The sequence below is a fragment of the Struthio camelus genome, chromosome 3 (genome assembly GCF_040807025.1).
Source record: "Struthio camelus isolate bStrCam1 chromosome 3, bStrCam1.hap1, whole genome shotgun sequence".
Taxonomy (NCBI): domain Eukaryota; kingdom Metazoa; phylum Chordata; class Aves; order Struthioniformes; family Struthionidae; genus Struthio; species Struthio camelus.
In genome coordinates this window covers 43,461,065-43,477,832 of record NC_090944.1, presented here as the reverse complement: position 1 = coordinate 43,477,832, position 16,768 = coordinate 43,461,065, and the positions used below count along the sequence as shown (strand labels likewise).

General features: G+C 37.7%; 1 protein-coding gene across 2 annotated transcripts in view; it reads right to left on the bottom strand.

The window, feature by feature from the left end:
* The window catches only part of SENP6 (SUMO specific peptidase 6), an 85,479-nt gene that overhangs the window by 62,910 nt on the left and 5,801 nt on the right, over window positions 1-16,768 (bottom strand). For both annotated transcript variants that reach the window (XM_068937573.1, XM_068937572.1), the window contains exons 2-3: window positions 4,797-4,890; window positions 93-156 (exon numbers count right to left, since the gene is read on the bottom strand). In XM_068937573.1, coding sequence (XP_068793674.1) covers window positions 93-156; window positions 4,797-4,890 — 158 coding nt within the window. The remainder of the gene's footprint in view (window positions 1-92; window positions 157-4,796; window positions 4,891-16,768) is intronic.

Genomic DNA, 16,768 nt, shown 5'->3' with positions numbered 1-16,768 from the left:
TTTCAGTACGGCACAGGTTACTATACAACATCGTTTAAGAATCTAACAAATTTTAAAGATACATTTCTCTTCCAGATAAACAGAGCACTTACCTTTCTTTCTTCATTTGGACTGAAGGGCCCATCACTGTCATCTATGCTGAGCAGATTTGCCTCACTAGACAGTTAAGTGCGGGAGAGAAAAGTAGATACGTTGTAATGCAACAGAGCACCAGCAAAACATTTTTAACACATACAAGGTAGGGCTCTTTTTACTTCCCTCTTTAAATTAAAGTGTATCACATATACATCACCTGCCTGCCCCCAAAACAACAGAAACATTAAAGCGGGCAATGTAGTGATCAAGACAGATTACGTTTACCTGAAGTATACAAATCATTTCAGAAAAAAAAAAATTAAAAGAATGATTAACTCAAAATAGAAAATACTGTTAACCTTCAGCACTGTTCTGAAACATTCTATAAAACCTTATGCACAAATGGAATCAAATACTAAATTAAACCTACAAAATATAATATTATTTTGTTCATAAACAGAAGTATGTAATTTAAAATTGCCAAACTTCACAACGCTTCAGGGGGAGAACTTACATATTAAATATTATTACATATCAATTACTGTCAAACTATGCCTTCCTAAAATGGTATATTTATATTGGTTCCAGCTGCTCATTAAAATGCATTTCTTCGGTACTTCTATATCTGTAATCCTTAAATATTATAATCTCAAAGAAGACACCTAAAAATACTCATGATAATATGAAAGCATATTCTGTTCAGTAACAGGCAGTTATCCTCATATAATCTTAAGTATTAAAAATAAGACCATAATCATACATGTTAACCTAATCTAGCTACCAGAATAACACATTCTTGCTCCCAGTCTACTCTCTTCACCTGCTCAGCATCATCCATGACAATAAAATGATATAAATTTTAGCCAATTCTTAATTGGCTTTGGGGATTTTTTAATTAAGATCATTCAGGTAAATAATTAAATAGTGATACATGTAGTTCTACCAGCAGGTCCAAGCAAACAGTTACCAGCTTGCGGTGGGGGGATGCAATGACGGAGGTGAAGGTGGAAACATTTTTAGCTGCAGGTATGACATGTTGACTGCAACACAGGTAGCGACTTAAGCTCTTGATATACAATGTAGTCGCTCAGTACTTCTTCCTCTAACTCTGATGTCCTAAAAACTTCCATGCTTAAGATTTCTCTTCATGTTACAATTTATTCTTACGTAATACAGATACCTATGCATCAAATAAAAAAGTCCTTGAGTCCTAGGGTAAGAATTGCACTCTGAAACTTCTCCAGATAAGAATGTGCACACAGCTGGTTTGGATATGGGAAGAATAATGGAAGTTTCTTGTTAATAACAATTAGCAACCCTGACACTGTTCATTTTATTTATAGACCTCAACAGTTCTGGCTGCATAAGGGTAAAAACAACCATGGTCTGGATTATTATCCTCACTAATTTCCAATTATAAAGTGTCACAAACACAGGAGAATAGAGGAGGCATGTACTTCTTTCCAAACTATTCACGGGTATTAAAATTTTCAGCTCTGGCATTCAATACTGTGTTAGCCTAGACAAATCGTTTCACCTCTCAACACTCTTTTTCCTTCTATAGCTCCAGTTCCAGATTGTACACAAATCAGGATTACTTTCAATACATCCTTGTACAGTGTTTATTCTTTTAGTGCTTCAAGATACCGCAATACTGCAATCATTATAACAAATGGCGTTTGAGGGGCTGAGAGGAAAGAGAAGGCAACAGACAGCAAAGGAGCAAAACACACACACAAAAAATCACTAAATCAAACTGAACAAAAATAACTCTAATGATGCAAGTCAGATGACATGACTAGAAAACTATTTGGGAATTGGATGTTTTCAAAGAACTAGTATTTTTAGATTTTATGAAACACGAAATATATGCATCAGTACCAAAAGTTTACTTTTTCAGACAGCAAAATACATAGCAACTGAGTAATGTTTACATCACATGCTTACACTTGCCAGCCTAAAGGATATAATTTATATAGACATAGGAAAAAACCATACCACTATACCACACTCGCACATACAGACAATAACATTTTAAATTACTGAAATGTGCTCAGTGGTCCTGCTGTGAGGAGGACGTGCCTTCATGACTTTTAACAGAGAGAACTACAGATGGAGATTTTGCATTTTAAACGGTTGTGTTCTAATATGAAGTTAAAGTCACTACTAGATATACACGTATATGATTAAGTAATTTAGGTAAGTGACAGTCCTTTCCAAGGAGGAGTTCATAATTATGCATTTAAATTTAGGCACTGAACAAGAAAACTATTCTTGTTATTTATCTCTATTCACTTATTTGTTTACAGTTTAAAAACATAAAAACTGTGCAATACCTAATTAGAAAGCTCTATTGAACAAAGTATGTTTCTACCGTTATCCACAAACGACTCAAAAGCTTAAATTTATGTTGATGATGGATATCACACTCCAACGAGCTGCAAGCAAATTTATATCAGGTACCAACTGACCAAGTCATTAACAGAAACCTCACAGGTTATTAGTCATTAATATAAGAATACAGCCTATTCTTTAAGTGCCAAAATGTTATTCTCAGGCCAGTTCAAAACAAACCCACTGTGTGCCTGTCATTAATAGGGCAAAACGCGGTGCGAAGATCAGATACTACAATGCTAGAACACCACGAACAAGCACGACACAGATCCGCTTGCCTGCTCAAGATTTGTAGTTTTTTTACTGCAGAAATGCAGTAAGTTACAGGCTTTGCTAATAAATATCAGCGTAGCGTAACTAATAAAAACAGAACTAAAAAAATCCCCCTCAAAACGTACTTCTTGCATAGCCATGCTCAGAATATTTTGGGGGGTGGGGGAGAAATCAAAGGGGTTTTTTGGAACAATGACATAGAGTGAAGTTGAGACCCTTCATAAAAAGACTAAATGACATTCAGAGACAAAGGAAGGACGATTCATTAACAAATTGATTATTTTCTAAAGGTCAAAAAAAAGGTAAAAGGTATTTCCCATCTGTCAATATTTACACAAAGCAAAAATGTATCAGAAAAGCAGAATATGCAAATTATTTAAAGGATGTGCTCAAAAACGAAGCTTGCAACGCCATTAAGGCGAACAAAAAGGAAACGTTACCAAAAATAAATACATGCACAGCTTAAAACAGATAGTTGTTTGGAGGGTGCAGAGGAGGAGGAGGAGGAGGGGAATTGTCTGAAATGGTATCAAAAAAATCGATAAACAAAAAAGGTGGCAACTTCAGTTTAAAACAATCCTAAGAATTTTCAACTGCTGCTTCATCTGTATGTGCATACAAGAGTCTGTGCACTTCACAGGCATAAAATAAGCATTATTCATGTAAGTCGTCACTATAGGAAAACTGTAATAGTATGGAACGGAACGAGCAACCACTGAGAAATACTATCTTACAAATTAGATACCATTATAGAAAACATGTACCATAATCAGTTTTTCAAAGATTTTTCCCTTTTTTTTTTTTTTTTTTTTTAAATACTAGCGTCATCACTCTATACTTATTCTCATTCTGTGTTCTTAAATCATCTGGAGACAGCTGGAAAATAGCAGTAAATTTTTAGAAGAAACAAATCATTACGCTTATGAACGTATGCTACTTTCATTTCTCAGGACAAGTGAAAAACAAATCCTAACCTGCCGTTACACTTGAAACATATGACTATATGCCGGAAATAGATGTAAAACTGCCAATAAAAAAGGCATGTTTAATTTAATAAAACTACAACATTCTTAATTTGAGAACCCTTTAAAAAGTGGTTTTCAATTCTGATAAAGTTCTGTTTTGACAGGAGGTCTTAATGCCTACCTCATACTTCAATGAGCTCTCTGCTTTAACCACTACTTTTCTATCTCCCTCCTACACGCAGCGTTCAGCAGAACAGTAACTGCTAAAAAAATGCTACTCTGTGGTGGTCTCCTAAAACTATTAGAGAGGTCAAACTGCAGATCCTACAAGGATTATTTTTATATTATGACTCAAATACAGACTTCAAATACTTAGTTTCCTGTGCATTCTTCCTACATGAAATTTGTATTTATTTCTAAAAGAAATAAAATTAATTTTAAGAAGAACAACATTAAGACTGAGAAAACATGACAGTAACAATAAAATGTTACAAGGACATAGTATTTATTCTAATCACACGCATCAGGTTTAAGTTTCAGTAAAGATTCAAACATGTTAAGTAAAGAAATAAACTGTTAGGGAACAAAGTCAGTCTTAACTCTATCCTGTGAAATAAACACAAGGCAGAAAAACCTGCAGCCTTTTCAGCTCAGTTCCACTTGATGTAGGCCTACAGTTACTGAAACACCTCTGTCATAACTGTGAAGTAATGAACAGTATCATCACTAAAAGGAAAAACTGAAATTGTTTCGACACTCTACCCCTTCCATTTCCTTACTTTGCAGGTTAACATATTTACTGTTTGTGTTCCTTGGACTTGCACTTTAGCTCTGAAGATAATCACAACATTTCTTGAAATCATTGTACTCATATGTTATAAACCCCATGTTTCAACGAAATTTACGCTATAATGCAATTTTTATATGGAAATACTAGTTTAAAATAATCACTTTTTCCAACATCATTTTTTCTTAATTGCTGAAGCTTTTACAGTGTTATGTATTGTTGCTTATTAATAAATTACAAAACGGTATGTCTTTATACACAGCCACTTATATGCTCAATATCCTAGATAAAAGCATCCTTACTCTTTCTCTGTGTCTCCTTCACTTTCTTCAGCATGATCAAAGCTCCAATTATTTTTAAAACCTCCATCTCTCTTGGATTGTGATCTATCCAAAGCTGAAACGAGAATAAGTTAAGATAAATCTTGATTTCAAGCCAAGTTATTAATCAACATAAACTAGAGTAATAAACCATATGTATATATTTTCCCTGGGTATTTACTTTATTGATGTGAACTTACATTGTCAAATGATAATTAAATGTTTATCAATGCTGTAATGACTCATTTTCCTAAATAAATACAATCAACATCTTGATTACTAATATAACTGGTTATTATATTATTAAAAATTCTGAAGCGAGGCAGTTTTACAAGGTTTTTGACTGTTTTAGCAGCATCCTCTAAATTAAACGTTCCCTTGGTGACACGAACTGTACACACATGCAGAAAGACTCCTCACATTCATTGTTTAAAAGTCTAATACCCAAACATAGACTTAACTTTTCCATGCAAAACAAACAACTGATTATAAAAGTCCCAAATACAATTTTAAGGTAATATACCTTTTATAATCCAACATCTGATGCTGATCTGAATTAACATCGGATGTCAACTGAAATTGATGCTAACCGTGAAACTAAGTAAAAAGATGGACATCCTGAGAATGGTCACAGATCCATCTCCTGCAATATCCAAGAGTGTGGAGCTTTTCTTACAATATGATGGTATTGCAAGTACTCTTAAGCAACAGAGATCCAGAACAGGGAGACAGCATTCATTAGGACAAGGCACTATTCACCTAGGCCTTAAGTAATGCAACTAAGAGCTGCCTCACAAAAATTCCATATGACAGATTAAGCAGCAGCTTAGATTCTGGTGCAGTTTGTGTCTTCTCTCATTACGCTTTTCTCTGCATAACTGGAAATACATTCAGAAATCATGAATGTGACCCTATGCGTTGCTAGAAAAAAAAAATATGGTGGCCAGCAACAGAAATCTAGGAGAAGTATAAAAATAGGACGTATAACAATATTTACTACGCATACAGCCTCAGCTTTCAGGTGCTTGCAGCTACCAAGGACTACCTGAGCCAGAGGTAACGTTTTTGTTTTTAATAGCCTTTGCTAGACTTTTTTTCTCCCAATTGCTTTTTTAAAATCAACATTACTTTATGGAATCAACAGTATCCTGCAGTAAATAGCACCTCAGCTTAATTCTATAATGTGTGAATAAGTATCTCCTCCTGTCTGTCCTGATTCAATTTGGCATCTGCTGATCCTATTTGGTACTCCACTCCTCTGGTTTTTATACCATGGTAGACAACAGTAAGGAATCCCTCCCTATTCACTCATGATTTTAAAGAGTGCCGATGTGCTCTTCCACAGTCAATCTTTTTTTCCAGCCTGAAAAATCTTAGTTTAATTTTTCCTCACGTAGCAACTATTTTATACCATTACATCACCCTCAATACTCATCTCCAAACTTTTTGTAGTTGCACCGTATCCTTTTTGAGATGGAGAAGGGGGGAACCCAACAGCGTGGAATACCCAAGATGTAGATGCGCCATGAATTTTTATAGGAACAGCATGACGTTTTCTGTTCTGTTCTCTATTCCTTTCCTAATAATTCCCAAAGACCGGACTTGCTATTTTCACTGCTATGGAGAACTGCCTTGACATTTTCATAAATCTATGTACTACAATCCCATCTTCTCATTCATGATTGGTAAGAACCTGTAGAGCCAATGCATACACACAAATTAGGACAGATCCTTCTCCTTCCTACTACTCTTTCACTTGCATTACTTTGCGCTTACCTACACCTGCAATTTTTGCAGTAAGCACCATTTATACTAACCCAAGTAAAGTTTGCAATGTCAGCAAACTTTGTGATCTCGTTATTGAGCCCTTTCCTTAAATTTGCACCAACGTTAACATAGATCCTTGTGAAATTCAACTGGCTAACTCTTCTATTAACAAAATTGACCGTTCTCCCCCTCTGTTTTTGTCTGTTCATAGTTACTCCTTATGGGGTTTTCCGTTTTATCCAATGGCAGCTTAGCTTCCCTGAGCCTTTGGTAAAGGACTTCACAGAGGGAACTATTAAGCTAATTCTGGTCTTCATCATTTCCACTCATTTGGGTTGCATAGTCATAAAACTCACTGATGTGAAATTCCCCAAATACCTCTACGGCCCTTTTTAAAAATCTAGTACCTTATTAGCTATCTTCTCTATCTGTAGCAGAAAGACAATATTAACCAACAAGTAACATGCTGCAGTCAATAGCTCTCTTATCCCTGAGCTCCTCTACAACTCTTGGATGAACACCATTTGATCCTGTTGTCCTTGGTTGCTTGGTGTATCTGAACTATAAAGTCTTCTGATGCTTCAATTTGAGACACAGACTCCATCACATTCCCTGTTAAGAAATAATCTGGCATGAAGACCTCCTTAAGCTTCTTCAGAGTACATGCATTAGTTTTTCAGCTGTGACCTTATCTTCTCCAAGGACTCCTTTGAAAATCTGACTGTCTACTGACCCTAGAGGTACTCTAGAAACTTTTCTGCTGTGCTGGAAGAAAGACTTATCATTAGTTTTTATGCCTTTCTGGAGTTGTTCAAACTCTTTTTTTTTTTTTTGGCCTGTCTTATTATATTTTTAAGTTTAATCCACCAGTATTTTTATTCTTCTCTATTTTCCTCATTTGGATAAAACCTCCACTTTAAGAAGGACGACTTTTTAATTCAAGTATCTCCTCTTACACTATACTCTTAGCTATGCCAGCACTTTGGGGGTCTTTTGAAGTCTCTTTAAATAAGTAGCATGCATTTGCTCTACACCTCCAATATGGTGTCTTTATATAACTCCCAAGCTGACGTGACCAGAACAATACACGTCTTCTTGTTTATCATTGTTCTGGACTTGAGGGTAGATGCATTTATTACCCTCATGAAGAACAACTTTTCAGATGCATCACTGGATTATCAGGAGAACCTTCCCCCCCGCCCCCAAATATAACACTACAAGCTTCAAGTTTCCTATTTCAACACATCAAAGCTTTTACAAGTCTTCAGTCTGCTGAGATTACATTTCCTTCCGTCTCCGAGAAAGGACCACCCCAAAAAATACAATAAAACTGTTGATAAAAGGTTTGCAAGCATTTTAACAGGAGCTGATATTACAGGAATAAAGTATCCTGAAGAGTTTGTAATGAGGAAAAGGTATCAAATGATGATGCATATACCTACAGATACGTTATTACTAGACCAGCTGGTGTAACTGTAAAAACACCTAGTTACAAGACAATATAAAAAAACAAAAACAAACAAAACTCAAACAAACCTATGGACTTCTTCCGGGTACTTCATTTTTCAGACCAATATAACTGAGGAAAGAGTCAATTATACGAGCTTCATCATATAAATGCTTAGACCATTACAGCTTCAATCACCTTATCACAGATACCATGGCGTTCAGGAAAAAGGCAAATTAATTTAAATGCACTCATAATCATTCACTTCATCCATGCAAACCAGTGTTAAAGAAAAAAAAAAAAAAAACTCTTACCCCAGCTTTCTAATCTGTTGGTCAGTTAGAGTCGTCACATCTTACTGTTAAGAGGATACAAGGACTCACAAATCTGATTTGCCTTATTTTCCCTATTGTTTCATTATTCTGTCAGGTAGGCTTCTAGGCTAAATAGCTTTTGATCTTCTAGGTTTGATATGATCAGTTCTACCATGTCAGTCGTTTAAAGGCAGTGAGTCTGCATTTCTACATTTTGAAGCAAAGCTGTATGAACTGGCTTACGCACCCCTCACTTCCTACAAGCTGCTTCTTTCTCCTGACCTGCACCCTGCATATGTCAGCACAGCTGTTTCTTCACCTAAGAGCAATCCTGGGGAAGGCAATTGATTCAGCTGAAAATAACTTGAGGGGCAGGGAGAAATCACCAAGATTTTTTTTAACCAGATCAGTTCCCTGCTCTGTTCAATCATGCTACAGTACTGCAGCTATGCCAGCACAGCAGAAGTAAGGGGCATCCAGGAATAGAGATTGTTTCAGGCATTACAGGTACCAAATAAATCTGTATGGAACTATAACCTAACCCACATTTATAGGTCAAGATTTACAGATCTACTGTTTAGAAGATGCTTTATCTTTCTCCTCCCTAAATTTGCTGCAGAAAAGCTGTCAAACTGATTTCCAATTCCAGAAAGTGGGGAGCTATCATAAGCTGACAGTGAGAGACTACAGGAAGCATGCAGGCAAGTTCATTGGTAAATTCTAGGATATCTCTTTATACAAAGTACGGACATTCTTTTACACATAAAGGCAATTTAATTTCTTAGGTATCTGACAAAATACTCATTCAAGAACATTACGTCAAGAGACAATCAATGATAAATACAGAGCATCTACTGCTGGGCAAAAAGAATTTGCAAATAAAAAGCGTTTGTCTGTAGTCTGCAATCCAAAGATGAAAAGCATCTGCATTTTCAGAGGCAACACACTTTTTCTTGAGGATTCTCATTTTCACTGTTGATGTTGCTTATAGTGCAGAATACAGTGCAAAATGGCTGGACTCAAGAACACAGAGCTGCAAAAGTCTGATCATTTGAGAACGGGTGCTTGATGTTTCCTGTTCACTTCTTGATCTCAGAAGTATTGAGAATGAGGACTAATGGAAATAGATAACAGGAAAATAGTTCTGAAGTATGGTAAACATTTTCTCTACAATCTCCTTAAAGGTTTTTCCTAGTAAGACAGCTGTGGTAGCCACATGACTGACAACTAATGCTTTCTTGGCCCCTTCCACTGACTCTCATAGCAGAGAAGTAGAGGCATTCCCCAAGGTGCTGCTGATGTGATAACATCAGTAAGCAATGCAGAAGTTCTTCAACAGGGCTTAAGTGCATCAGCAGCAAAAGGAAGGCTAAGGAAAACGTGGGCCCACTGCTCACCGAGGCAGGAGGATATAGCGACAAAGGATATGGAAAAGGCTGAGGCACTGAATGCTTCCTTTTTTTCTTTTTGCCTCAGATTTCAGTGGTAAATTCTGCCCTTTGACCTCCCAGTTCTACAGCTCTACTAGCAGAATCTGTGGCAACGCAGCAATACTGTTGAGAAAGACACAGCTAGGGACACTTAAGCCAACTGGAAACGTCAAAGGCCATAGAACAAGATAGCATGCACCTGAGGGTGGTGAGGAACCTCGCCAATGTCACTGTTAGGTGACATCTGTCATCTGTGAAACATCATGGCAACTGGGAGAGGTTCCCAATGACTGGAAAAATATCACACCCACCTTCAAGAAGGGCAACAAGGAAGATCTGGGGAACTACAGGCTAATTTGTCCCCGAAAAGGTTACCGATAAAATCCTCCAAGAAGCTATTTCCAGCTACAAGAGAACAAGCAGGTGAACAACTAACTTTTTTTTTTTTTTTTTTTTACCAAAGGCAAATCATGCCCAACTAACCTGACTGCATTCTACAGTGAGAGGGCTGGCTGCGGGTAAGGGCAGAGCAATCGTTGCTGTATATCTTGACTTCAGCAAGGCCTTTGGCATGGTCTCCAGTGGGGTCCTTATATCCAGACTGGTGAGATATGGACTGGATAAATGGACAATAAGGTGGGTGGAATATTAGTTAGACCATCAAGGTGAAAGGGTGGTGACCATCAGTACAAATCCAGCTGGTGGCATCCCTCAGGGATCAATACTGGCGCCAATATAGTTCAAGGTCTTTATTAATCACCTTGATGATGGGACCCTGTGCACTCAGCAAGTCTGGACACAGTATCAAACTAGGGAGAGCCTAGGGACTAGGGAGAGCCTAGCCTCCCTCCAAGCTGGAGGCCAGGGCAGCTTCTCAGAGACACATACCTGGAGTACTGCATCCAGTTTTGGACTCCCCAGTATGAAAAAAAAACTGACACACTGGAGCAAGTCCAGTGGAAGGCTGTCAAGACGGTCAGAGGGTTGGAGCATTCGGACATACAAGGAAAGACCGAAAGAGCTGGGTTTGTTCAGCCTTAAGAAGATAAGGCTGAGGGAGACCTTACTGCTGACTTTGACTACCTAATGGGAGGGTGTAGAGAAGACAAAGCTAGACTCTTCACAAGTACACAACAGAAGGACAAGACATAACAGACACAACTTGGAACACGTGAAATTTCAACTTAATTTAAGAATTTATATACTTTGTACCACGAGGGTGGTCAAGCACTGGGCCAGGTTGACTTGAGAGGTTATGGAGACTGGAAAAGGTCATGAGTAACCTGCTCCAATTGGGCTTGCTTTGGGCAGTAGGGTTGGTTGCAACCCACATGATCCAACCAGGTAGCTACCAATCATGTAGCTTCCAACCTACGTGATTCTAAAATAAAACTAAAAACCAGTGACTAGTTATAGGTGCAGACCTTTAACAAAGCCAACTGCACCATCACCACAAACACTTCCAAAATCATTTACCTGAGAGTCATTTTCCTTATTTTCTCTCTCTCAGTAAGTCTGCCACCCACTCAGTCTTTCTGCACAAGTGAAATAACTTAAATAATCTTAAAAGCAGAATCCAGGAATAGATGAGAAGAAAAAAAAGCAAAAAACAAACAAACAAGTGATGTTTCCATCTCTACTAGTATGGCTTTGTTTAATTCTCTATTTATGTAAGACCTGTATTGCTAGACTGGACATATGCTCAAAATCCTGAAAGGAAGAAAAAAGTTTTAATATTTTATAGGAAAATTTGGAGGACAGAAGGTTTGGACAGACTAGGGACAATATATGAACTGTGAATTTACTCCCCAAATGTGAAAAGGCTATAAAGCTAACAAGTCACTTTAAAGAAGATGCCGTATGACTAAAAATTCTAGAATGTGATTTCTGTGGCAAATATGGCCAGATATGACGGTAATCATATCTGATCTCAAATTCTGAACACTGGAAGAATTTATAAGTTAAGCAAAATGCAGCAAGAAACCTTACAGTTTACTATGCATCTGAATTGTACACTTCTGATGGCAGACCTATTTATGAACTGCAGGATCCATCTTCATAAAAAAAGCTAAGCTTGTGCAACTGAATACACAGCAGCCACAACCTAAGAACAATCTATTTTTAGAAACTGCTGAAACAATTACATAAAGATTAAGAACCTAAGTACCTGGAAATTAGGCAACCAACACCGAGAAGGGCACCACCTTTAGTGCAATCATTGGAACTTCATGTTGAATAAGAGTACTGCATCCACATAGCGAAAGGTGGACAAAAATAAAGAATTTCTATCATTTAACACTTGTAGATTTGTCCTGCAAACTTTTCAAGAGTATTTAGGATAAGTATTATCTCCTCTATGAAAACATAGAAAAAAATTGAAGTCCAGAAAGGTTCATGACTTCTGTAAGAAAATAACAGAAGAAGAACAGAAGAGGCAACTTTGGAAAGTAATTAAAGGAGAAAAAAGCAAGACATTGATGCTGTCAGTTGGTCAATATTTACCTGAAATAGAAAAACAAAGAACACTCAGAAAAAAAGAAAGCAACAACAAAGAAAAAACTCAGGAATTTGGTCAAACCAAAATGCAAATCTCAGAAGAATGTGAGCAGGGAAAGGAAAGAGCATAAAAGAGTTATTTGAGCTCTACTCTGAGAGAAAAATTCACGTCTGCCTTTCAGTATAGGCCAAAGATCTGTTTTTCCCCTATCCTTTGTGACACTGGCTAGCTTTCATACTCCTGTAAGATGGCAGTCAGCCGGATCAGACTGGTGATATGAAAAGTAATACAGATAAGCTCCAATGAGATTTTTTTGGAGGATTAGTTTTCTGCCAGTTTAGCTTCTCGAGCCAACTTGCCATGCAGTCACGTAAGTGCCAATGCTGAGTCAAGCAAAGCAGTTGAGAGTACGGTCCCAGGGAGGCGATGCAGGACTGTCACTCTGAGCAGCACAGAGCATTCAGATATTGTAAAACCCCCTCCCGTAGTTGTGCTAGTGGAATTACTTGCATGGCCATACAGTATGGTCTCACACATGGGGACTGTTCCAAGCTAAAAATGAACCTGCAAGCACACATACAATCACAAAGCAAGTGGACTGTGTCTGTTAAGCGGGGAAAAAAATCAGAGAAATGTAGCACAAACACAGACCACAGCCTCCTGCTCACACTAGATACACTACATACCTCAACTCCCTATGCAGTCAGGGATCGGCAACGCAGTGAGTTCAAGGACCAGCCGGGCAGACACCTGCTGACTAATCACCGAAACAGCTCTCTAGGCTCCACTGACTACACTGGAACCTTACACACCTGTATTTAGGTATCTTAATTTTACTGAATCCCACCCCACAGAGGTATAAGAAAGACTTGATGAAAAATTAAACATAAAGCATAATACAGAGGGTTATTTCCATTATATGTACAAAAATTGTTACAAAAAAGTTACTACAAAAAATCTCCATTAGTACCCCCCCCCCCCCCAAAAAAAAAAATCAACACAATGATACATTTGCACTTTTCTCCATACCATCTGTACAGAAAGGGATTCTGGCTTGTTCACACTATTTAGTCTTAAAGAATATACATTAATGGTTGCAATGGTGCAGTTTAAAACAATAGAGTATAACTACATTATTATATTAAAAACATAGGAATCTTTGTAACGGAAGTATCAAACTTCACTAGACGTAACAACAACGAGCTTCAGGAACACTGACAACTGTGACTAAACCACAGCATAATAAAATTCAGTAAACAGACTTCATTTTTAAAGAGTCAAAAGAGAACTTTAACATCCATGGAAAAGCAAACTCTCAGTGAGTAATTATATTTAAAGGCAGTGAGGATGAGGAAGTACTATTGGTCAAACAATACTTAAAATTGCAAAATAACATGTTAGCTTTGGAACTCCACCCAATTGCAAGCCTCATATTCAAAAGACAGTTGAAACAAAACGTTCAGCTTTTGAGAGTTTAGCCTACAGCTGGAGATGAGCTTCAGCCATCTTCAGCCAAATATGATAACCATGCTTATCCTGATCAAAAACCTACCAAGACCCATGAAACTTGTTCCGGGTTTCTATCAGTTCTTTCTATCACAGGGCACAGAGCAGTCTTTCTTCCAAATAAGGAGAGTGCCTTGTCCATCTAACAACGATTCTGCTGGATGACAAAGCACTTTTTGATTATGTGAGTGAGAGAGATTATTTTCTGCTATCCACCAGGTAAAGATTCAGCTATTACATATTTGCATTACGACAATACACAGTCGTAAGAAGCTGAACCGTAGTAGTCCAGAAGTCCATTTTTTGGAGGAAGTTTATTCTTAATTGTAGGTGATCCTGCCTCTTGAGCAGTAAAGTCTGGTAGAAATAAAATTACAATGGTCTACAGTAAGTGTTCCCAGAAGAAATGAGCTTAGAAATTACAAAGACAATTGTAGATATGAAACCTAACATCCACTGCATAATTCAAATTCTCATCTAATGGGCTTCTGAATAACCTTTCTGTTAGGCTGCTGTATTAAATTCTGTCATCAGCAGGATATTCATATTTTGCTAAAAGAGCCATTAAAACTGGACAGGCCAAACAAACACAGTATTATATCCTACAACAGTAACAAAAATACATCAGAGGTATGAATTTTTGTGCAATAACTCTACGGCACTGAACAAAAACATTTGCATGATAGTAACAAATACTCTTGCAGCTGTTTCTTGCAGACATAGATTTCTAAGTTTAACACTAATCATGCCATATAGCATTATGTTTTACTCTGTCAGCAAAATATCATCCGTGTTTATTATTCCCAAAACAACTTTGTGGCAAATCTTGTAAAAAATGCCAGCGAGAGTGCACTGTAGCTATAGCCTATATGCTGAGAAAGGCAGGGAGGGTGACAGGAGGGTTTGCACCAAGTTTCTGATCCATCACTGCTCTTTAGGTAACCAGTCAAGAATCACCCAGCATAAGTTACCCCAAATTCAATGTCTTCCACTCCAAATTATTCTTTCATGGGAATTACTGCGATAAGCACTCCAAAATGTTCCCTTGCTTCCTGCAGCACTTAAGAGTACTCACCTGTTAAAAAAAAAATTTTTAAAGGCCTGCTGACCAACCTGAGAAGAATAACCACAGCCTGCTAATTATTTTCTCCAATCTTCACTATGAAGCAGCTCTGCACAGAAGCTAACCTACTGTTTAAAACAACTGAGTTTCCCTGGGCAGAGTAAAGCTGCAGTTTCACAAGAGTATTTATTCTGAAGTCTAAGTTACACATTACAGCTTAAACTGACCTAACAACTCACCGGAAAGGTGAATGGGGGATGTCCTACTCCTCTCACACCGAGAAGTCCGCCTGCCGTCCCCAGTCCAACCCCACTGTCCTAGCTCTTTTGCTCACCCTTCACTGAACAAACACAACCCACATTTTGGCGAACTGCCAACCTGGCAAGAACGCGCCCACTAAGTTCAATCTTTTGGCAAAAGACTGGCAAGGCCTGGGTTGGTGGACAGACCAGGACCCACGATGCGCTGGGGGCAGAGGGGAACAGAGGCACAACACTGGGGAGGCCCCCCCCCCCCGCCCGCCCTGAGCAGCACAGCTGCAGCACCTAACGCTCCCTTCCAGCGACTTCACAACGTTCTCCTAGTCCCTGTGCCCAAACCAGTTAATAATTCGGGTTCTCTTGGCTGCACAGCTTAAAAGATAGTTGGCGTGCAGCTTGACATTCAAAATGGAGTTTTGCAGCGTAAGATAAAAAGCAGTGACTTCTCAATTTCATACAGTCCACTGCTCTAAGAAACCTGTACACACAATTTATCATTACCCTGTACAAGACGAAAGTATCCTATCAAAATCATTTCACTGTTCTTCTGGAGTTTATTTCGAAAGAATTATTTTACCTTTGAAATCTGTGAGCTACAAATTACTTGCGTACATTAACTACAAGACATCAGTACTCACGTTTGTACAACAATCATTTTAACATCTAAATACCTCCATCTATCATTAGAATACAATTCTTTCCACAGAACATTAGACAAAAGCTGTTCAAGAGACAGCATTTCCTAACTGCTATTTCTTTAACTCATAGCAGACATTACACCATAGATAAAAACAAAAAACAACTTCTCAAAAGTTATCTGCTCTTAATCATTCCTGTTAGTTACAACACCCAAATAGCCATTACCCATTCTGTAGTCTGATTTATACTAGACTCCAATTCAGGGACTGGATCCCCTTTGGCACAATCCCCAGTTTTGCGCAGGGAGATTTCACCATACAAGAAAATTAAATAAACTTTCTTTACATTTACTATATTCCATTGAAAGTACTCAAAACACATTTCAGGAATATATGTATGCAGTAATGAGCTACTAAGTTCTAGTTACATCATGTTAGTAGCTCTCATAAAAAGCTTCCGTCCCATATGTTTGCGTCACAGGATTAGACAATGATTGAATGAAAAAAATTACACAGTTATTTAAATAACTGACTATCTTTTTCACGTTTCCTAAAGGAAAAGAAATTTCTTGGCCTCAGCAGCAGAATGAAAAACACTTCGTATCTTAGATTTCAGAAGGGTAAGGGAAATGGATAACCAGCTAATTCTGTTTGTTGTACAACATCCAACAACACAAGCTGCTGAGCATCTACTAAGAACATGCAAACTGACTTGGCCAACACAGGACACCAACTCTGAATTTACCACAGTATAAAGCTGATGTTAATGCTCCTTAAGATTAACTTCACCTGAAAATATTACAGGCACTCTGCTGTTGAACACAGATAGTAAGAGGAAATGTGAAAACCCATGCTTTTAAAAATTAAATGTGCAAGATAAAACTATCGAGAATTAAATGTGCAAGATAAAACTATCATTGTGTTTAATTCTATAACGAATACAGGTAGTGAGAAAAATTAACGCATTAGGCAAATCATTAACTTCAAGTAAGATGTAGTCAAGTACAGAACACAAAACAGATGAACCTATGT